Source organism: Elgaria multicarinata, chromosome 4 (assembly GCF_023053635.1).
Source record: "Elgaria multicarinata webbii isolate HBS135686 ecotype San Diego chromosome 4, rElgMul1.1.pri, whole genome shotgun sequence".
Taxonomy (NCBI): Eukaryota; Metazoa; Chordata; class Lepidosauria; order Squamata; family Anguidae; genus Elgaria; species Elgaria multicarinata.
The window spans coordinates 1,547,150-1,569,671 of NC_086174.1; the positions used below are offsets into that span (position 1 = coordinate 1,547,150).

The following is a 22,522-nucleotide window of genomic DNA, read 5'->3' on the forward strand; positions in this document are numbered from 1 at the left end:
ATTCCTTCAATTCTAAGACACACTTTTCCCCCCATATAAACATCTCTAAAAATGGGGTGCGTCTTAGAATCGCGGGTGTGTCTTAGGGGTTTCCCCCCTGTTGGTCGTACTGAAATTAGTGTGCGTCTTACAATCGAAGAAATACGGTACATGAAATTAGTTAAAAGAGCATATAAAACCAATACAATATTAAAATAACAATCGCAGCATCTTAAAATTCTTAGGTTTAAAATTCATCTGGGTAGGCCTGCCGGAGGAGACTAGTCTTTACTGCTGTGTTAAACTCAGAGAGAGCTCTAAGTTAACAAACCTCTCCCGGCCGGCCATTCTACAGTCTGGGGGTGGCAGAAGAAAAGGTCCTCTGGGTAACAGTTGCCAGCCTAGTTGTGGCAGACTGGAGTAAACCCTTCCCAGAAGACCTGAGTGCATGGGACGGATTGAATGGGAGAAGGCGATCCCGCAGGTAGCCTGGACCCAAACCATGTAGGGCTTTAAAGGTAATAACCAACACTTTATACTTCGCCCGGAAACTAACTGGCAGCCAGTGAAGAGATTTTAAAGTTGGTGTAATATGGTCACCCCTAGACTGGCTGCCATATTTTGCACTAGCTGACGTTTCCAGACTAGGCACAAAGGTAGCCCTACGTAGAGCGCATTGCAGAAGTCACAGAAGTTGCAGAAGTTACCAGTGCGTGCACTCCCATCTTTAGGTCTTCCAACTCTAGGAAGGGGTGCAGCTGGCGTAGGCATTCCTGATAGTAGGCACTACTTAACAGAACTGCCTACTGTATATGCTGTTCCTCGTACTACATCACAAAGCAGTTTACAAACAGAAATACAAAACACAAGCATTAATAAAGCGATCCTATTGCAACCCTAAATGTTTCAAGCCAACAGCTCGACAATAAATGCAAGATGCCGTTCAAATGAAACAGAAGGCCCAAAGGACCCTGAATGGACCCGAAGGCCTGAGTGAAGAGATGCTGCTTAAGGAGCCGGCGAAACGGAACAGCGGGATCATGCCAGAAGCGCCCCGGGAGGCCGGGCGTTCCGTGATGAGGACACCTCAGCGGAGAAGGCGCTCGCTTGGGGTCCCCGCTCCCCAGACTCTAGCGACAAAGCGGGATCCAGGCGCACGGCCAAGCTACCGGCCCTCCAAGGCAGTGCGGCCCCATCCTGAAGGGGCCTGTGCCGAGGTTGCTGGTGGGGGAAACAGCCCCCGAGAGCCATTTCTCCCTGCTCTTCTGCTGCCCCACCAGCTCCCGCAGCTGCATTTCCAAGGGAGATGCTGGCAGCACACAGCTGACCCACCCAACGTCTCCCATCGTTACATAAAGTCTATAACACTGCTAAGAAATATAGTCTATAACATTGATAAAAACAAGAAAATAATAAATATAACTTTCTATTATAAATATTATCAATATATGTTAAAAAGTGGTCATTACCAGCATTGAATTGTGTCAAAAAACTGTGACTGTGGTTTATGTATATCATACATTGGAAATTATTATTGTAAAATGATGATTACATCAGGAGTGCTTTTCATGCGCGGTTTTGTTAGGAACCAGTAGTGGGCCAATGATGACCGTGCAGGTGTCGTGCATCACTTATATATTTGTATATTTGTAAATTAATAAGGTTAATGATCACTGTGTGTATATCGTGTAGTTGTGTGCCTTGGGCACTTTGTATATGTTCCCATTGTTAAAACCTCCTCCAAAAAATCTCGGATTCTAGTCCCCACTGGGTGACTTTGGGCCACTCATGGATACGCAGCCTAACCAACATCACAGGGTTGCTGTTATGAAGATAAAATGGAGAAGAGGAGAATCATGTTAACCACTTTGGGATCCTTGCAAGAGGGGGAAAAAGCTGGGCTATAAAAGGTAATCAAAAATAAATTAAATAAACACACATCCAAAAATCGACAGGCTTTTGACAAGCCTCCCTTCTCTGCACGCCCGAGGTCTCAGCTTCTCTGTTCAAACCTGGAGTTAAAAATTGCTCTAAGATGCTTATGGTCCCACCTGCAAAGCTGTCGGCAGGTGCAAAACCTCCCCCCCTCCCCCCGCCCCCCGCCCAAATGTCATTTACAAGCCCGGGCTGTGCAGAAGGCGGACAAGGAACTGGGCCTCCACATGGAGAAACCCAGCCCAGCTCTCAGCTCAGCCGTGGAAGTGTTCCAGTCCCAGGCGGCAGAGCCTCTCGGGCGGGGCGGGGTGGGGCGGCAGGAGGGGGCAAAGGGCTCTTGTGAGGCTCCAGCGTGGCCGGTTGGTGCTCAGAAAGGGCTCAGAGGGGGGCGGGTGGGAAGCACAGAAGAGACACCGGCCAGCCGCCTGCCTTTCAGTGCAAAGAGGCAAGAGGACCGGCAACACACATCTCTGGACAAGCACAGCTGGCCCAAAGACCACAGGCTGATGTGATGCAACACCCTTGCCCAACCTGGAGTCTTCCAGAATGTGTCAGACTACAACTCCCATCATTCCCAACCACCAGGGCACGGCTGCTTTACAATCTCAGCCAGAGCAATCCTTGCCTATCAAGTAACCAAGTCAGAGGAGACTCTGGATCTTAGTCAATCAGTCCGGTGAGCTGTAATTGACTGATTCATCTATTAAATATTTAAAATATCCCAGTCTCAAATATTCCATTCTTAGCCAAGGCGATGGATTCACAAAGCCAGACACATTTGTAGGAGACTGATTATCTGGACCCATTTCAATCGGTCTTTTGCCCAAGATATGGGGGCCGAGACCGCTTGGGTCACCTTGGTGGATGACCTATGCCTGGAACTGGATGGGGGGTGGGGGGAGAGTGTGGTCCTACTAGTTCTCCTGGACCTCTTGGTGGCTTTTGATGCCATTAGCTATGGTGTCCTTCTGAACTGCCTGGCGGGGAGGGGCCCCGGGGGTGCTGTTTTGCAGTGGTTCCGGTCCTTCCTGCCAGGTCGTGCCCAGAAGTTGGTGTTGGGGGCCTCTGTTCAGCACCACAACTGTTGCTCTAGGTTGTCCCACAGGATTCTATCCTGTCCCTTATATTGTTTAACATCTGCATGAGATCCCTAGGAGAGGTCATCTGGAGCTTTGGAGGGAGAAGTTATCAATATGTTGATGACACTCAGCTTTATTGCCCTTTGCTGCCTGACTCTAAGGAAGGGTGGATTCCTGCATTGAGCAGGGGGTTGGACTCGATGGCCTTGTAGGCCCCTTCCAACTCTGCTATTCTATGATTCTATGAAGCAGTCAACACTGCTTCATAGAGCAGTGAACCCGTGAACACCCGTGAACACTGACCACGTTCGATAACGGGCTCAATGAGGATGAACAACCTGAGATTATCCAGAAAAGGCAGAGGCAGTAAGCCTATACGCACCAGTTGCTGGGGAACATGGGCGTGAGGGTGCTGTTGCACTCATGTCCTGCTTTGTTGGTCCCTGGCCGATGGCTGGTTGGCCACTGTGTGAACAGAGTGCTAGACTAGATGGACCCTTGGTCTGATCCAGCCTCAGGGCTCTTCTTATGTTCTTAGGTGCTGTTGGCCAATAGAAAGTCTGTCTTGGCAACTGAGATTCAACCTGTTCTGGATCCAGGGGAAGTCTGAGTGTAGGAATGTACCTTTGAAGCTGCAATCCCTACACAACCGTCAGTCCATAAGAAAGCCAGACCACCGTTTCCTTTCGCAGGTTCGTAGCTTGGGGGTTCTCCTACAACCATCTCTGTCACTTGAGGCTCAGGTGGCCTCAGTGGCATGGAGTGCTTTCTACCAACTCCGGTTGGTGGCCCAGCTACGCCCCTATCTGGACAGGGATAACCTAGCTTCAGTTGTCCATACTCTGGTAACCTCCAAATTAGATTACTGCAATGCCCTCTACATGGGGCAGCCTTTGAAGACGGTTCAGAAGCTGCAGCTTGTGCAAAATACAGCGGCCAGATTGATAACTGGAACAAGGAGGTTCGAACATATAACACCAATTCTGGCCCGCTTGCATTGGCTGCCTATACGTTTCCGAGCCCAATTTAAGGTGCTGGTTTTAACCTATAAAGCCCTACATGGCTTGGGACCGCAATACCTGACGGAACGCCTCTCCCGACATGAACCTACCCGTATACTGCACTCAACATCTAAGGGCCCCCTCCAAGTGCCTACTCTGAGGGAAGCTCGGAGGATGGCAACTAGGGAGAGGGCCTTCTCGGTGGTGGCTCCCCGACTGTAGAATGATCTCCCCAATGAGGCTCGCCTGGCACCAACACTGTTATCTTTCAGGCGCCAGGTCAAGACTTTTCTCTTCTCCCAGGCATTTAACGGCATCTAACAACGCTAAGTTTGTTTTTTAACGGACCCCCAGAACTGTTGTTTTTAAATGGATACTCTTGTTTTTATACTGTTGTTCTTATGTTTTAAATTTTGTACACTTTTAATGTTTACTGTTTTTAACTTTTGTAAATCGCCCAGAGAGCTTCGGCTGTGGGGCGGTATATAATTGTAACAAACAAATAAATAAATGTATTGAAATCTTGAATACAGCATCTTTCAGTCCTCGAACGAGCCCTCCTCCAACCCCAGGTGTTTTACAACACCAACATTTCTCAAGTCGTATTGGAGGGCACGAAACGCAAGCCAATGAAACAAACGCAAGCCATTAAACCAAGTTGAAAGCTCGGGGGAATAAGAGCGGCTTCTCGTTGAAAATGTGAAGGGGCCGGAGGCCGCACTTACCACCTGGCTGATGTCATATCCCCAGGGCAGAAAGAGGATGCCTGTGTTATACTTCTCCCAGTGGGACAGGATGAATGAGAACAAGACCACCCACAGCAGGAGGTAGAGGATGAAGACGCTGACGCCGTTGGGTCCCCGGCCAAAGGTGGAGTACACCGTCACCACGAAGAACATGCAGGCCCAGCTGTCCAGCCCGTGGTCAAAGAGCTCCCCCAGCGGGGTGCTGGACTGGGTACGGCGGGCCTGCTTCCCGTCCACGCCATCTGAAGGGGGCACATAAAGGAGGGGGTGGTAGCACAGCTTAGGGTATTGCAGCTAGAGATGTGAAGGCTCGGGAAAAAACCGGAAAAATTCAGAAAAAAACCAGTTTTTTTTCCAAAGCCTCTTTTGGTTCCCCTCCCCCCAAATTGGAAAAATTGAAAAAAACGAAGAAAAAACGGATTATGGGATGGTTTTATTTTAGCATGATGAATAAAATGTTTAACAGAAGAGGTTAAGGTGATAGATTTCAACAAAATTTTATAGTAAAATAAGATGAAGTATGTATACTTCATCTTATTTTACTATAAAATTTTGTTGAAATCTATCACCTTAACCACTTTGGTTTTCTAGTATACTGTTTGTGGTTAAGGACAACACCTGTTTTTTGTGCAGGAATAAAATGTTTAAGACAAGGCGTGCAGATATTTACTTCTCCAAACGATTTCTAAAAACTGTACAGTATCAGATTATTACAATGTCTATGCACCAAGTTCTAGGTTGCAAACTGACACTACAACTCTCAAATGCAAGAGCAAGATGCATTTCTGCCTCTAGGGGGCAGCACTGCCCCTGAAGCAGAGACTGTAACTAATACTGATAGCTATAGGCCAGAAAATGAGCCTGGTTAAATTTCATGCATATTCATTGAATCTTGGTTCCCCCTTTTTTCTCAGTTCTTTTTATGGGAATGGTGGCTTTACGTCTTGACACTGAAGGACTAGCGGAAACATAAATAATTTTCTTTGTTACTAATGTTGGTGGTTTCTTCAGTTGTTTTAAATTGATTTTTTTGCCTGTTACTCATAAACTGGCAGAACCAAAGAGGTTCCTTACAGTTCAGGTGTTCCTAACAGTTCAGGAGCTTGTAGCTCCATTTGTTACCAAAAAAAAAAAAGTAAAAAAGTAAATTAAATTTGTAATAATTGTTTGAATACGCTGTACTTTTAATATACCAAATGTAACAATTTTATGCTGAACCAACTTGGACATAATTACATTGTATGTTCCTAACGTAACAAAGTGACTTTCAATCTGTAAATAGTGCTAATATTGCATTATTTCAATTTTTCTGGAAATTTCTTTTTCCCCCCAAACCCCCCCGGAAAAGAACCGTTCCCCCCCCCCCCCCCATGGCTTCAAAATTTCTGGAAAATTTACATCTCTAACTGCAGACTGACTTGCTGGGTCTGGAAGTGGGGGAGAGGAGAAAAATACCCAGGAGAAAAAAGATGGAGCTAAAACTCACAGAGAAGCCAAGCTAGACGAGGCCCTGGAGGTGCAAACTCTAAGAATTTCATTTTTTAGAAGCAGATGAGAACAAGTGAGTGAGTGTGAGTGTGAGTGAGGGGGAGATTTGGCTTTGGACCATGGCGCTATTTATTTTTATTTATCTGTTTATTACATTTTTATACTGCCCATCAGCTGAAGCTCTTTGGGCGGTGCACAATTAAAACCATAAAATACAACAAGTATACATAAATTTGGAAATGTTAAAAAGTGTTGTTGTTGTTTTTAAAAAAAGGCAATATAAAAACCAGCTAAGTTAAAATCCAGGGAGAGCCTGTGTGAAAAGGTAAGTTTTCAGGAGGTGTTTAACAGATGTTACATTTTCCGCTTCCCGAACCACAAGAGGGAATGTTTTCCAGAGGGTGGGGGCCCAACCTTTCACCCATAACATCCCTCTAGTGAAAATCCCACCTCCACCCCTAGGTTTCTATGGCTCCATTACAGAAACGTTACAGCAGCCTTCCTCAACCTGGGGCGCGCCAGATGTGTTGGACTGCATCTCCCAGAATGCCCCGAGCTGGCCGGGGCATTCTGGAAGTTGTAGTCCAACACATCTGGCACGCCCCAGGTTGAGGAAGGCTGCGTTACAGGATCTTCAACGTCTGGTAAGGCTGGGCCCATGTTTAAGCATTCTTGCTTCCTTTCCGTACACCCAAAAGCCATTGCACCTTCCAAAGACAGTAGAGCAGAGACCTAAACGCTACCAATAAACTCATGAACAAATAGCATTTCCCCCCCCCTGTAAAAGCTGTCTACAATAAGTGCTTTTCCAGGAGAAAACGGATTCCTTTGGAGTAAGCTGCTCACTGATTCTATGGCAGAGTCCCGAGTCCCACAGGCTTTCCCTGGTCTTTAATGTAGCTGGTTTTATATTGCCTTTTAAACTTTTAATGCTTTAAATTTATACTTGTTATATTTTATGGTTTTTAATGGCGCACTGCCCAGAGAGCTTCGGCTGATGGGCAGTATAAAAATGTAATAAATTAATAAATATTTTTTTCACCCGCAACTGCCCCGAGATGTGTGACGCCTCTCCATCTCAGAGGTGCGAAACTGCTGCAGGGATGGCGAAATCAGAGCTCACGGGCAGGGGCTGTAGTAATGAGCCACCATCCCTTCCCTGCCTTGCAGAGAATTCCACCTCCCATTTCAGCCACAAGGACCGGCTGCAGGAGGAGGGTGTGGGAGGGAAAAAGCAGAGCCTGCCGTGAGTGGCCCCATTCACAGGAGAGCTGTGAACGCTGTCCTGACAGGCGGCTCTTGTGAGCAGAGGTGTCGGACCCCCATTCTCACGATAGCAAAGACCCACCAATAGATAGAGCAAGAGAAATACACAACCCCATTGCACAGACACAGCATGCAGGAAATCAGCAACTCTTACCTAGCGTGTAAGCCATGAAATTGAGGAGACCCACTATGACCCACACCTGGTTCGGAACGTGTTGTTGGTCAGGTGCTGTAGAAAGAAAGTTGTTTTGGTCATTATCAACACATTCCCTAGGAGAACTTCTGCTGCACAAGGAGAACAGCACGTTGTAGCAGTACCATGTGCCTAAACGTATTTCAGCATTTCTGTGACCAGGACAGGAAGACATCACAGGTGCTGAAACATATTTGAGGCAAATGCCTACACACTGGAGAGCATCTTGCTATCCTTGCGCACATTTCATGACGGCGATGTTGACACTTTTCTCAAAGTACAGTTTGCAACAACCTGCCTCTACCAGATGTCCTGGTTGATGGGCCAACACATCTGGAGGGCAGCAAAAGTTGGGGAAGGCTAAGGGTTTTACCTTTAAAGGCAGCCTAAAAGTAAATGTTAAATAAAATGAAATGTACCACCTGAGAGACCCCAATGCAATGAAAACGTGGTTCAGCTTTACATCAGGAGATAAGAAGAGCCCCAACGCTGGATCAGACCAAGGATCCAGGGATCAAGGATCCAGCTAGTCCCACGTTCTGTTCCCAGCTAGTCCCACGTTCTGTGTACACACAGTGGCCAACCAGATGTCCCAATGAGAAGCCCACGAGCAGGACAACGTTAAGTGCAACAGCACCCTTCCGCCCAAGGTCCCCAGCAACTGGAGTACATAGGCACACTGCCTCAACTCACCGCCCCCCAGATGTGCTGGGGAGAATTCTTGCTGGGGCTGATGGGAGTTGTAGTCCAAGCACATCTGGATGGCGCTTGAGTTTGGGAAGGCTGAACTATGTTTTCGTTGCACTGGGGTCTCTCAAACTGTGTAACTGTGGTGTCCTGCAAACATAATCAACCTTCAAATAGTAGATCAAACTTTCTACACTGGTTTGGACATTTAAAAGAAAGAGGAGCTAGGCTATTATTTTTCTCATTATAAAATGAAAAGGTCTCCTATTGGTATAAATTCTCTGAGTAGATTCTTCTGTGCTATAACCCAGTTAAGCTTTGTCCTTCTGTTTCAGGGCTGCATAATTAAAATTAATACTTCCAAAAAGTGTCTTTGCTGCTTTGCATAAGAACTACCAAGGAGTTGTGTACAAGGATAAGAATTTCTCCTTGGAGCAGGAAACGGCCCTCTTATAATTTGTGAAATGTGGATTCTATAGAATGCGGATGGCGCTATACAAAACATTATCAGTGCAAATCCAGTCAACTCGATGGCTCTTCAGAAAAGGAAAGCTGTGACCACAAGGGAGGAGGGCATAGAGATCAGCTGGTGGGGGTATTCCAAAGCAGTGGGGCTGCCATGGAAAAGGCCCTGCTTCTTGGGGAGGCCAAACAATTCAACAGTTTGATTCAATTCCATTGTTTATTATTTATTTATTTATTTATTTATATAGCACCATCAATGTACATGGTGCTGTACAGAGTAAAACAGTAAATAGCATGACCCTGCCGCATAGGCTTACATTCTAATAAATGTTTAACTATGTCTAATGTTTAACTATGCACTGTGTGAAGAAGTTCTTCCTTTCTTCTGTCCTGAATCTCCCACCCATCAGCATCATGGGATGTGACTCCACTGGGTTCTAGTATTATGGGAGAGGGAGAAAAAACATCCCTCTGTTTTCTCCACTCAGACAGAACAACAGAAACAAGCAGATAAGGACTATATATAGTGTAGCTTTGGGAAAAGTGCAGAAAAAGGCAACTAAAATGATTTAAGGGGCTGGAGCATCTCCCCTGTGAGGGAAGGTTACATCAACTGGGATTGGTCAGCTTGGAAAAAAGGAGGCTCAGGGGAGACCTGATAGAGGTGGACAAAATGATGCCTGGTGTGGAGAATGTGGATAAGGAGACATCTTTCTCCCTCTCCCATAATACTAGAACCTAGAGGGGTCATCGTCCCATGAAGCTGATCAGTGGGAGATCCAGGACAGATCAAAGGAAGGACTCCTTCACACCGCGCAGTGTTAAATTATGGAACTCGCTACCACAAGATGTAGTGATGGCCACCCATTTGGATGGCTTTAAAAGGGGGTTGGATAAATTCCTGGAGGAGGAGGCTATCCATGGCTACTAGCCCTGTTGGTTGTGTGCTGCCTCCAGAATTCGAGGCAGTAAGCCTGTGTGCACCAGTTGCTGGGGAACATGGGTGGGAGGGTGCTGTTCACAAATGTCCTGCTTTGTTGGTCCCTGGCCGATGGCCGGTTGGCCCCTGTGTGAACAGAGTGCTGGACTAGATGGGCCCTTGCTCTGATCCACCATCAGGGGTCTTCTGATGTTCTTATCAACACACCAAATCAGCACTGGGGATGTGAATCTCACAACATGATCATTCTCATGCTCAGAAATGTGTAAGAAATACTTTTTTAAATAATAAAAAAAGTCTTACCAGATGCATAAAAGTCAGGATCAAAGTATGCCATGAGGAAGAAGTTGAAGACAAGCAGCAGGAACCCACTAAACGTTATCAAGTTTGGAGCCAGCCAGGTAGGGAAAATCTATTGGGAAGCAGTAAGGACACATGCAGAAAACCCACATTAATTAAACAGCACGTACCACCGTCTCCTCCACAGCAATGAACAGAGGGGAAGGTGACCGTTCCTCGGCGCTAAGCAAGGGCCGTGTCTCTTGCTTATCACCAGGTGGGACAACAAGAGCTCCAGGCCATAACGTGGCCACATCACCAAACAATTCATCCCTCTTGAAGAGAAGAAGCTTCTGCATTAGTCACGGACTGGACCAGGCAGAGGTCACATGAACCAGAAAGTGGAGGCCTGTGAACAGGCCCGCCTCAGGCACGGAAAGCGCACTGAAGAGAGCAACGGCACAAAGAAGCGGCCCACTCACCTTAACGACAGTGTTCCAGAACGGGTGCATAATGTACAGGGAGAGGGGGTTGTTGTCCACGGCGCTGTACTGTAAAGAAATCCAAGAGAGGAGAGAGGTTCAGCTGAAGGCCCCAGCAAGTTCTTCCAGAGTCCACCACCAGAGCTGCTGAAAAAGGCCCGCCCAACCTCACCACCATGCGCCAGGTCCATGCAGCTTGGCCACGACTGGTTTTATTCAGCACGCCTGCCCCGCTGTTGCACCTGTTAATGTTAACAGTGCCAACAGAATAACATCTCGTACCCCTGGACAGCTGCACAACATGGCCCAGAAACCAGGTACTTCAAGAGCCACAACTTCCAGTCTGTTCAAGGTGGACCATGCCAGCGGAAACTTGCCCGGGCCCTTTCTAGTCTTCTCGCACAGCCTCAAGGTGGAGGAGGAAGAGGAAGAACACCCCTTAGCTACCTGTTCCACAGGTGTGGCAGACAGTGCCAGGGCAAGCAGCCACGGGGAGGAAGGATGTGAGGTAGCCACCCACAGGCCGACTGGCTGACCCCCCCACCTCAACCCCCAGAACAATAACCACAGAATTGTGCAAACCTGCATTGAGCAATGCAAGATTGGTCAGTCTGCATAATTTATACAGGTCACAGAACAACAACAACAACAACAACAACAACAATAATTTAAAGCACAGAATATGCAGAGCTTTGAACAACTGGCAGCTGACAGGCCTTATTTGTAACGCTGACATACACAAGAGGCTAGAGAACAAATTCAGGGACTGTTATTCATAGATTATTTATTTATTTATTTATTTAGCACCATCAGTGTACATGGTGCTGTACAGAGTAAAACAATAAAATAGCAAGACCCTGCCGCATAGGCTTACATTCTAATAAAATCACAATAAAACAATAAGAAGGGGAAGAGAATGCACCAAACAGGCACAGGATAGGGTAAAACTAACAGTATAAAAGTAAGATCAAAATCAAGTTTTAAAAGCGTTAGAAAAAAGAAAAGTTTTTAGCTGAGCTTTAAAAACTGCGATTGAACTTGTAGTTCGCAAATGTTCTGGAAGAGCGTTCCAGGCGCAAGGGGCAGCAGAAGAAAATGGACGAAGCCGAGCAAGGGAAGTGGAGACCCTTGGGCGGGTGAGAAACATGGCATCAGAGGAGCGGAGAGCACGAGCGGGGCAATAGTGTGAGATGAGAGAGGAAAGATAGGAAGGAGCTAGGCTGTGAAAAGCTTTGTAGGTCAACAGGAGAAGTTTATATTGACCTACAAAGCTTTTCACAGTCTAGTTCCTTCCTATCATAGAATAGCAGAGTTGGAAGGGGCCTACGAGGCCATCGAGTCCAAGCCCCTGCTCAATGCAGGAATCCACCCTAAAGCATCCCTGACAGAGGGTTGTCCAGCTGCCTCTTGAAGGCCTCTAGTGTGGGAGAGCCCACCACCTCCCTAGGTAACTGATTCCATTGTCGCACTGCTCTAACAGTCAGGAAGTTTTTCCTGATGTCCAGCTGGAATCTGGCTTCCTGTCACTTGAGCCCGTTATTCTAGGATAACGAATCCTGTGAACAGGTCGGAGCATGAATTTTTGCAGAGATTAACTCCAAAACACTGGGCCAGCTTGGATGGAGGGAAAAGGTCCGAGAGCTGCCGTGAGAGGAGAGAGCCTGCTGTAGTTGATGATGTGCCTTAATCTCTCCCTCTCGGGCCATTCTTACGCGAGAAGTGCCAGGGCCCAAGTCTACGTGGAGGCCACAGCATCTGCTCCAGAGAGATATTCCTCCTGTGAGGATGGGCTGCTGCGATAAGGGGCTGAGGCAGTCAGAGATGGCCAAGGCATGCACATCTGTGTACACACACACACACACACAGCTGCACGTAAGGGAGGAGAAACTGCTTGCTTCAACAACAAGGAGCAAAGTCACCAAGACTAATTTCATTATTCCTTCAAATTTACTACCATGCTGATTAACCCAATGGATCCTCACAGTGGCTTACAGAATAAATTAAAAAGAAACAAACATTAAAAGGTACCATAAAAGCACAGACCTAGCAGGAATACTTGAGTAAATACTTGAGTAAAATCCTATACAAATCCGACGAGCAAGAAAATAACAAACAGCCAACATTTCCTAAAGGGCAGGTAGGAGATGAAGCCCTCCTCTTGCTTGGTGGTCATTTAGGAACCAGTGGAAATGAGAGTGCCCAGGAGGGTGGGCAGGGGGTTTGTACCCTTGACTCATTGGATTCCCAGGCATTTCAAGAAAACTAGAGGAAAGAAGCAAAACATGCCCACCATGGTTCGGTAATCTAGAGAAAAGCAGGCCAGAAATATACTATCTAGGAAATAGAAACCAAATGCACAGTTACAAGATGGGGGATACTTGGCTCGGAAATACTACAAACGAGAAGGATCTTGGAATTGTTGTAGATCGCAAGCTGAATATGAGCCAACAGTGCAATACGGCTGCAAGAAAGGCCAATGCTATTTTGGGCTGCATTAATAGAAGTAGAGCTTCCAAATCATGTGAAGTACTGGTTCCTCTCTATTCGGCCCTGGTTAGGCCTCATCTAGAGTATTGCGTCCAGTTCTGGGCTCCACAATTCAAGAAGGACGCAGACAAGCTGGAGCGTGTTCCGAGGAGGGCAACCAGGATGATCAGGGGTCTGGAAACAAAGCCCTAGGAAGAGAGACTGAAAGAAGTGGGCATGTTTAGCCTGGAGACGAGAAGACTGAGGGGAGACATGAGAGCACTCTTCAAGTCCTTGAAAGGTTGTCACACAGAGGAGGGCCAGGATCTCTTCTCGATCCTCCCAGAGTGCAGGACACGGAATAACGGGCTCAAGTTACAGGAAGCCAGATTCCAGCTGGACATCTGGACATCAGATGGACAATGAACTGATTCCATTGTCGTACTGCTCTAACAGTCAGGAAGTTTTTCCTGATGTCCAGCCGGAATCTGGCTTCCTTTAACTTGAGCCTGTTCTTCCGTGTCCTGCACTCTGGGAGGATCGAGAAGAGATCCTGGCCCTCCTCTGTGTGACAACCTTTCAAGTATTTGAAGAGTGCTGGTTTCTTCTGGGTTTTTTAAATTGTTTTTTGCCTGCTCCTCATAAACTGGCAAAACCAAAGAGGTTCCTTACAGTTCAGGAGCTTGTAGCTGCATTCATTACCAATTTCTTTTTTTAAAAAAAGTAAATTCAATTTGTAATAATTGCTTGAATACACTGCACCTTTAAAATACCAAATGTGATAATTTCATACCAGACCAACTTGTACGTAATTACATTTTATGTTCCTAAAGTAACAAAGTGATTTTCAATCTTTGAAAAGTGCTAATATTGCATTCCACACACCCCAATTTTTCAAAAAAACCTATTTTTTGCCAAAAAAACACGGGTGGGGGGGAACTCGTCTTTTCCCCCTATGGCTTCAAAATTTCCGGAAATTTTACATTTCTAGTCTTGCTGCCACTTGGCTTATTCAGTACCAGCTTCTTGCCATTTCTAAAACACCCAACTTCCAAGTGATTTAAGACGTAATGAGATCTCAGCTCATGGAGAGGGATACTTGGCAGATTGTTTAAATCCCATTAACTTTATCCCTCCTGTGGAATTGGAGAAAGACAGGAGACTGGCCTGTGCATTTGGAACAAGCAGAAGGGGACTCATGACTCTCAGAACCGTGAGTGACAGGTGAAGACCTTTTTATTCTCCTAGCATTTTAACAGTCTATAAAATAAATTTTAACTTGGTGTTTTAAATTTGTAATTTTGCATTGCTGCAGTTTTTATCTGGTTGAGCTTTTATACTGTATTTTATATTATGGTTTTATACTGTTGTTTTATACTTTGAATGTTTTTAATTTTTGTGAACCGCCCAGAGAGCTCCGGCAATTGGGCGGTATAGAAATGTAATAAATAAATAAATACATAAATCCACCTAGTCCGATTTTCTGGCCTGAAAGCAGGGCTGTCCAGCCACCCAAACCAGAATGCCACAGACTACACTACAGTGGAGGAACCCGCTCTAACTGCATTGCAGCCTTGCTCAGGAAAGTAGAAATCTGGAGTTACCAGCCACTAATCTGACCAGAGGAAAGGAATCCGCCCCAGCCCCTAAAACGACAGCCAGCCAGACCTCAAGGGGGGGGGGGCAAGCCTCATCTTCCGAATTCCTTACCACCACCAGGAAGTCAACGGGTGTGCAATTGTACTACAAGCATCACCCTGACATGAGCTGTCACACAATCCAGTGCTCTAGAGCAGCCTTCCTCAACCTGGGGCACTCCAGATGTGTTGGACTACATCTGGAGCGCCCCAGGCTGAGGAAGGCTGCTCTAGAGGGAGGAGGAAGAACCCCTTTCTGGTTCGAGCAGGCCACGACGAATACATCAGAAAAATACACAAAAACATCAAAAAAGATCAACCTTGCAGAGGTTCAGCCCTACCTCAAAGGAAAACCAAAGATGTTGCTCTCATTGGTTTTGCACTTCTAAGTTCTCTCTTGAAGCCCAATTAAGCATTCAGCTGAATGGTTAGGAATGGTTATTAAAGCTGTAATATTTGCATGTATGCTCATCAGTAAACTTGGTGCTTGAAACATGATTTCTAATCTCCAAGAGGACACATGCAGAGAGGTGACGAAGGACACGATTGTACGCTGCCCGCGTGCTTGTGGGACACACTGCTAGCGCAACAGGGAGTGAGTGGAAATGGGTGGAAACACAGAAGGCAGCTCTGCTGACCTGTCTTGATCTGGAAACGAGTGTTTGCAGGCTTGCAATAGGCTGTTCTAACTTCCTGTTGTGCTACCGATGGGTCCCAGTGGTGAAATGGAAGGAGCAGAAGTGCAGCAGCAGCATAGGATACTGCCCAAAGACGGGGCAGGCAAAACCCCCCAGGTAATTACACATTGCTAAGCTTTACTGCAGCTGGGGAAGAGGAACAGGAGATTAAGGCCATAGCTAGACCTACGGTTTATCCCTGGATGGTCCAGGGGTCAAACCTCCTCATCTAGGTGACACACAGGGGATCCAGTGCTCGGGCAGGGGCGAACCCTGGATGATCCCAGGATAAACCTTAGGTCTAGCTGTGGCCTAAGCCAAGGCTTCCTGGAGTTGACGGGTTTTGAGGGAGTGTTTGATGTGCGACAGAAATACGCAGACGTTGTTGGACGGTTTTTTAGCCATAAAGAGCAGTGAGGAGGACGGGCGAGAGACATTTAGGCAGACCAGGCTGCAGGAGCTGGGCAAGCAATGGAAGGTGTGTGTGTGTGTGTGAGGGAAGGGAAGTGAGCACGATGTTCAATCCTACTGCACAGCTCAAAACCACCCAATTTGCTTCCCTTGCATAATTTATTGAGGTCACAGAATTCTACACTTTCCTTGGCACAGAATGTGGGTTGCACCGGCGTAATTTCTATATGCACATGCAGCCAAGCTCTGCCCCAGATTGGTCAATTTAAACGTTGTACAGTTTCGATGGGCACCAACGGCTAGCTGAACATAGAATCATAGAATAGCAGAGTTGGAAGGGGCCTAGAAGGCCATCGAGTCCAACCCCCTGCTCAATGCAGGAATCCACCCTAAAGCATCCCTGACAGATGGACAGACAAAATAATCCCATTCCATCAACTGCCCAGTTTGCTCCCTCGACAGCTCTGGTTCTTCCGGCTGAGATGCGGCTCCAGTTCAAGTCACAGGCCATTCATTTTCCAACTGTTTAGATTTTAAGCGCCAGAGAGTCAGTTTACTATCGAAACCTTGGCAGGAGGAGGAGCAGGAGGAAGAAAAGCAGACATGGGAAGCAAGCAAAATCATCACCAAAGCCGGTAATAGCAGAAAGAAACACAGAGGCTGTTCTCAGGACACCATGAGGTAATCAAGACCAAAATCTAATTTAATCACTTGGTAGCAATCTTAACAGAATAATCCGGATCATAGTTAATGAAGCCAAACAATAAAGCTCACTGAGATATTCTCTTCCAGGAGTTATACACAAAGGAAGATTGAACACACCTTTGCTTGTATCATGAAGAAATGACCCAGTTGTTCAGAGAGGTGGAGCAAGTAATCCCAAACAAAAAGAGCTTTTGATCTTTGGATTAATTTGTTTTAAATTTTGATTTGATCTGTCTCTGCACCTTGGTACAGAATATTCTGTACCAAGAAAAGAAAAGGAGGAACCTGGGAACTACAGACCAGTCAGTCTGACATCCATCCCTGGGAAAATTCTGGAGCAGATTATAAAGAAGTCAATCTGTAAACACCTTGAAATCAATGCAGTGATCACTAGAAGCCAACATGGATTTGTCAGGAGCAAATCCTGTCAGACTAATTTGATCTCATTTTTTGATAGGATAACCTCCCTTGTGGACTGTGGGAATGCTGTGGACGTCATATATCTTGACTTCAGCAAAGCTTTTGACAAAGTACCACATGACATTCTGATTAACAAACTAGCTAAAAGTGGGCTAGATGGAACAACTATTAGGTGGATCCACAGTTGGCTACAGAATCTGACTCAAAGAGTACTTATCAATGGAACCTCCTCAAACTGGGGAGAGGCAACGAGTGGGGTACCGCAGGGCTCAGTCCTGGGCCCAGTGCTCTTCAACATTTTTATTAATGATTTGGATGAGGAGGTGCAGGGACCGCTTATCCAATTTGCAGATGACACCAAATTGGGTGGGATAGCAAATACCCTGGAAGACAGAAACAAACTTCAAAGTGATCTTGATAGGCTGGAGTGCTGGGCTGAAAACAACAGGATGAAATTGAATAGGGATAAATGCCAAGTTCTACATCTAGGAAATAGAAACCAAATGCACAGTTACAAGATGGGGGACACTTGGCTCAGCAATACTACAAACAAGAAGTATCTTGGAATTGTTGTAGATCGCAAGCGGAATATGAGCCAACAGTGCGATATGGCTGCAAGAAAGGCCAATGCTATTTTGGGCTGCATTAATAAAAGTATAGCTTCCAAATCACGGGAGGTACTGGTTCCTCTCTATTCGGCCCTGGTTAGGTCTCATCTAGAGTATTGCGTCCAGTTCTGGGCTCCACAATTCAAGAAGGACGCAGACAAGCTGGAGCGGGTTCAGAAGAGGGCAACCAGGATGATCAGAGGTCTAGAAACAAAGCCCTATGAAGAGAGACTGAAAGAACTGGGCATGTTTAGCCTGGAGAAGAGAAGATGGAGGGGAGACATGATAGCACTCTTCAAATATTTAAAAGGTTGTCACACAGAGGAGGGCCAGGATCTCCCACACTAGAGGCCTTCAAGAGGCAGCTGGACAACCCTCTGTCAGGGATGCTTTAGGGTGGATTCCTGCATTGAGCGGGGGGCTGGACTCGATGGCCTTGTAGGCCCCTTCCAACTCTGCTATTCTATGATTCTATGATTCTGCTGTTGGGAAGGGAGGAACACCAGATTACTGTGCAAATACGGGAACCCACCCGCCTCGCTCTTGCCATTCCAAATCTCTCCCCGCCATTTAAAAGCGGCAGGGTACAGCCTTGCCCACAGCTACTGCCTTTGTGTCTTAAGTATCTCACTTGCTGTACGAAGAAATTAGATGTTCTGCGTTTTCAGCAGCGTGGACATGACCAGCCTACCAAAGCAACATTCCACACTCAAAACAGCAAAACTGCTATTGGTGAAGGAAGCGCAGCGACACGGTACAGGCCCTGCCAGAGAGAGTGAGAGAACAGAACAGCTGGAATCCCCGCTGCCGGGTAAAACCCCTCCGTATCTTCTTGAAATGACCACCAGCTCGCCCTAAGCCAATGAGATACTTCCAAACACGGCCAGCTACCTGCAGCAGAAGACGCCCAGAGATGCCCTGGGAACAAAGCCCCAGAGAACAACAACATGGACTGTGGCAACACGATTTGAGTGTGTTTTTTATACCATGCTTTCAAATGTTCAGAGCCCTTTCAGAAACATCATCTAAGGAATCATAAAATGGTAGAGTTAGAAGGGGCCTCGAAGGCCATCGAGTCCAACCCCCTGCTCAATGCAGGAATCCACCTTAAAGCATCCCTGACAGATGGCTGGCTGGCTGCCTCTAGTGAGGGAGAGCCCACCACCTCCATAGGGAATTAGTTCCATTGTCATACTGCTCTAACAAGAGGTTTTTCCTTTTTTTTTTTTTTTTATTATTATTATTATTAAATTTTTATTCATTTTCAACACTATATAAACATAGATAAACATTACCAAAATATAACTGAAACAAAACACAATAAGAAAAAGAAAAACATCAAATATCTGCTGCATACATATTGAATGATTGTTGAGTACAAATATCAAAAACTATTACATATACCTTATCATACTACAACATCTTCGTTCTTAACATAAAAGTGCACCCCCCACCTCGGGATCATTCTTGAGTCCAAAATCTAATCGTTTCTTCTGCTGGTGGTTTCCCACTTCCCTTAGTAAACACAAGAGGTTTTTCCTGATGTCCAGCCGGAATCTGGCTTCCTGTAACTTGGACCCGTTATTCCGTGTCCTGCACCCTGGGAGGATCGAGAAGAGATCCTGGCCCTCCTCTGTGTGACAACCTTTCAAGTATTTGAAGAGTGCTCTCATGTCTCCCCTCAATCTTCTCTTCTCCAGGTTAAACATGCCCAGTTCATAGAATCATAGAATCGCAGAGTTGGAAGGGACCTACAAGGCCATAGAGTCCAACCCCCCGCTCAATGCAGGAATCCACCCTAAAGCATCCCTGACAGTTCTTTCAGCCTCTCCTCATAGGGCTTTGTTTCCAGACCCCTGATCATCCTCGTTGCCCCCCTCTGGAGCTGCCTCCCACTGTGTCAGACCTTTGACCTATCTAGCTCAGTATTGCCTCTACACCAAGAGGCAGCCATGCCTCTCCAGGAGCCCAAACAGGGCTCTTTTCCAGCCCTACCTGGAGATGGGAGCGGTGTGTGAAGCTGGGACCTTCTTCATGCAAAACAGGGGCTCAACAACTGAGCAATGGCCCTGCTCCAAAGCAAGGGGGTAAGACAGTCCAGAGTTACTCGGTTGGATCGATTTAAATTGAGGCAATTTAAATTAATGATTTAAATCAGCAAGAAAAACGGTAGATTTAAAACAATAATTTATATCAAGTTTTCCATTGAAACTTTTTTCATATACACCAGTGGTTCCCAAAGTTTTTCAGGTAACCGCCCCCTTGGTTCCACAAACTCATGCCTAGCGCCCCCTACCCTACACTATAAAAATCATTATTCAGAATAGTGATTTTCAACGACCCACTAAGGAAGATAATAACAATAAAATTCAAAACAGTAACAATTAATGGAATATTTATTCCAAAGCACCCGCCGCAGGCTTGCCGAGGGAGGGAGGGAAAAGAGAGCGAATGCCTCTGTTTTGCAGCCGGCGTGGCGGGGCACACCAAGCAGGGTATGTCTCTTCATTAGTGTTTTGGTGCTTTTGAAATATTTCAATTCACCGTTAAAAGGACTCTTCTTAAATAGTATTAATACATGTGTGGATTCTTCCCCTACATGGCTTAGGACCAAACTACCTTCTCCCATAAAAGTATCCCTGGGTTTTAAGACCTTCTGGAGAGGCGCTTCTCAGAAAAGACCACCTTGAGCACCCCGCTGCTGCTTCCTTGCCTCTTAACACCCCCCTATGCAATCCCACCGCCCCCAAGGGGGCAATACCGCCCACTTTGGGAACCACTGATGTACACTAAGCCCCATTATTTACACTGTTCCATTCTTTCAAGCAAGCTTTGCATCTCTTTGTCTTATTGTATATATTCTTCGTGCTTTCCTCTCTTTTTTTTAATCTATAGAGGGAATGTTTTAAAATATCCCAATTTAGCATCTTTCTTCTGACCACATGACAGTGGCCTGGTTCAGGTGCAGGGACAATTTGAGGTTAACAGCATAATCCCATACATGTGTCCTCATAAATATTTCCCACTGAGTTCAATGGAGCTTACTCTCAAATTAGTGTGTGCAACCTTAGTACGAGAATGCAGGGGAAGTGGCACACCCATGACTGATAGGCCAAAGCAAGGTTTGATAGTTACTGAGCTGTATGTACACTCCGAATTTAACAAAGAAAATATATTTGAATAAACTATACCTGGAAATAAAGGGCGGATTCCTGCATTGAGCAGGGGGCTGGACTTGATGGCCTTGTAGGCCCCTCCCAACTCTGCTATTCTAGGATTCTATGATTCAACAACGTTCATGATAAAATAAGATCTGGAGAAGTGCTGATCGCAAGTCTCGAAGTACTCAAACCCAGGGCAAAGTTATAAAATGGTAAAAGATATTGGAAATCATTTTTATTATTTCTTTTATAATATTTGCTCACTAGTGTTTGCTTGGGTTTTATGATTTCCTGTTTAACTGGTTGCTTTATCTTTGTGGTGCAATAGGGTTTTAAAGACACAGAGAGAGTGCTTAGCATATTGCCTGAGCTGGGCATCCCATCTCTTGTACTAGCTGTGAATGATGGGCCACGAGGGTCCCAGGTTGGGGAAGGCTAATATAGCTTAAACTCTGCCTCTGCCACGAACGTCTTGGCCTCCTCAATCTTTCTCAAACTTCGCATGTGGCATACAGGAATTTCACTTATGCAGGTTTGTTGCAAGATTTAATGTGCACATCTATGAATCAAACCTGCTGAAATGAGGTTGAGAAACCTCACACTTGCAAAGAGGTCAGCATACATGTCTGACACAGAGTGCTTTCCTAACAAAGACTTATTATTATTTACAATATTTATATACCTCTCAATTATCTAACACAGATTCCAGAGCGGTGAACATAGGTATTAACAGTAAAACAAAGATTAAAAAAGCAAATTAAAATTGTTCAATTTAAAAACAAAGGGACCAGAAAAACAGCGGCTAGTTAGTTGAGGAAGGTTTCTCGAAACAGAGTTGTTTTCAGGAGGCACCAGAAGCAGCCTATTTGTTTATTTATTGCATTTCTATGCCGTCCAATAGCCGAAGCTCTCTAGGCGGTTTACAAAATTAAGACAATTCAAAACAAAACAACAGTATAAAACCATAATATAAAATACAATATAAAAGCACAGCCAAGATAAAACAGCAGCAATGCAAAAAATACAAATTTAAAATACAAATTTAAAGCAGCAAGGTTAAAATTAATTTATAGACTGTTAAAATACTGGGAGAATAAAAAGGTCTTCACCTGGCGTCTAAAAGAATATAGTGTAGGTGCCAAGTGAACCTCCTTAGGGAGCTCATTGCACAGCCGGGGTGCCACAGCAGAGAAGGCCCTCCTCCTGGTAGCCACCTGCCTCACTTCCTAGTGTTGGTGCCTGCCTGACGTCCGGAGGCAGGGAGTTCCACAGAGAAGGGGCCACTACACTAAAGGCTCTTCTCCTGGTGGATTCCAATTGGGCCAAAGGTTCACGTGGAACCACCAGGAGCATGCCTTACAATGACCTCAGTGACCGGGCAGGTTGGGACAGGAGAAGGCTCTCTCTCAGGTATCCTGGTCCCAAGTTGTTTAGGGCTTTGTACAAGAGTACCCAAACCTTCAACGTGGCCCGGTAGTGAATAGGTAGCCAGTGCAGTTCCCTCAGCAGAGGAGTTACATGCTCAAAAGAGGCAGCTCCTGACAACAGCCGAGCTGCTGCGTTCTGCACTAGCTCCAGCTTTCGCTTTAAGGGCAGCCCCACATGGAGTGCATTGCAGTAATCCAGTCTTGAGGTTACTAATGCCCGTACCACTGTGGCCAAGCGATCCCTGTCCAGAAGAGGCCGTAGTTGGCGAGGCACTCTTAGCCGCCACGACCACTTGGGCGTAAAAGGGGGAAATCACCCAGCATTTCCTTATTTCACACCTGAGCTCTTTGGCATTCCCTGAGCTCAGAATTGGGGAAGGGATAATCCCCAACTGTGCACCACTGGGCTGAAATGCAGCATGACGCCAGAGCTAAGCTCTCTCTCCCGTGCCCCATCCCAGTCAGGATAG

At 46.1% G+C, this 22,522-nt stretch overlaps 2 protein-coding genes across 3 annotated transcripts in view; one reads left to right on the top strand and one right to left on the bottom strand.

Moving 5' to 3' along the window:
- CLU (clusterin) overlaps positions 1-22,522 on the top strand; it is a 445,162-nt gene that overhangs the window by 223,477 nt on the left and 199,163 nt on the right. The window lies entirely within an intron of this gene.
- Positions 1-22,522, bottom strand: part of SELENOI (selenoprotein I) — a 61,920-nt gene that overhangs the window by 8,907 nt on the left and 30,491 nt on the right. For both annotated transcript variants that reach the window (XM_063123703.1, XM_063123704.1), the window contains exons 2-5: positions 10,541-10,609; positions 10,083-10,191; positions 7,649-7,723; positions 4,720-4,982 (exon numbers count right to left, since the gene is read on the bottom strand). In XM_063123703.1, the coding sequence (XP_062979773.1) occupies positions 4,720-4,982; positions 7,649-7,723; positions 10,083-10,191; positions 10,541-10,609 (516 nt within the window). The remainder of the gene's footprint in view (positions 1-4,719; positions 4,983-7,648; positions 7,724-10,082; positions 10,192-10,540; positions 10,610-22,522) is intronic.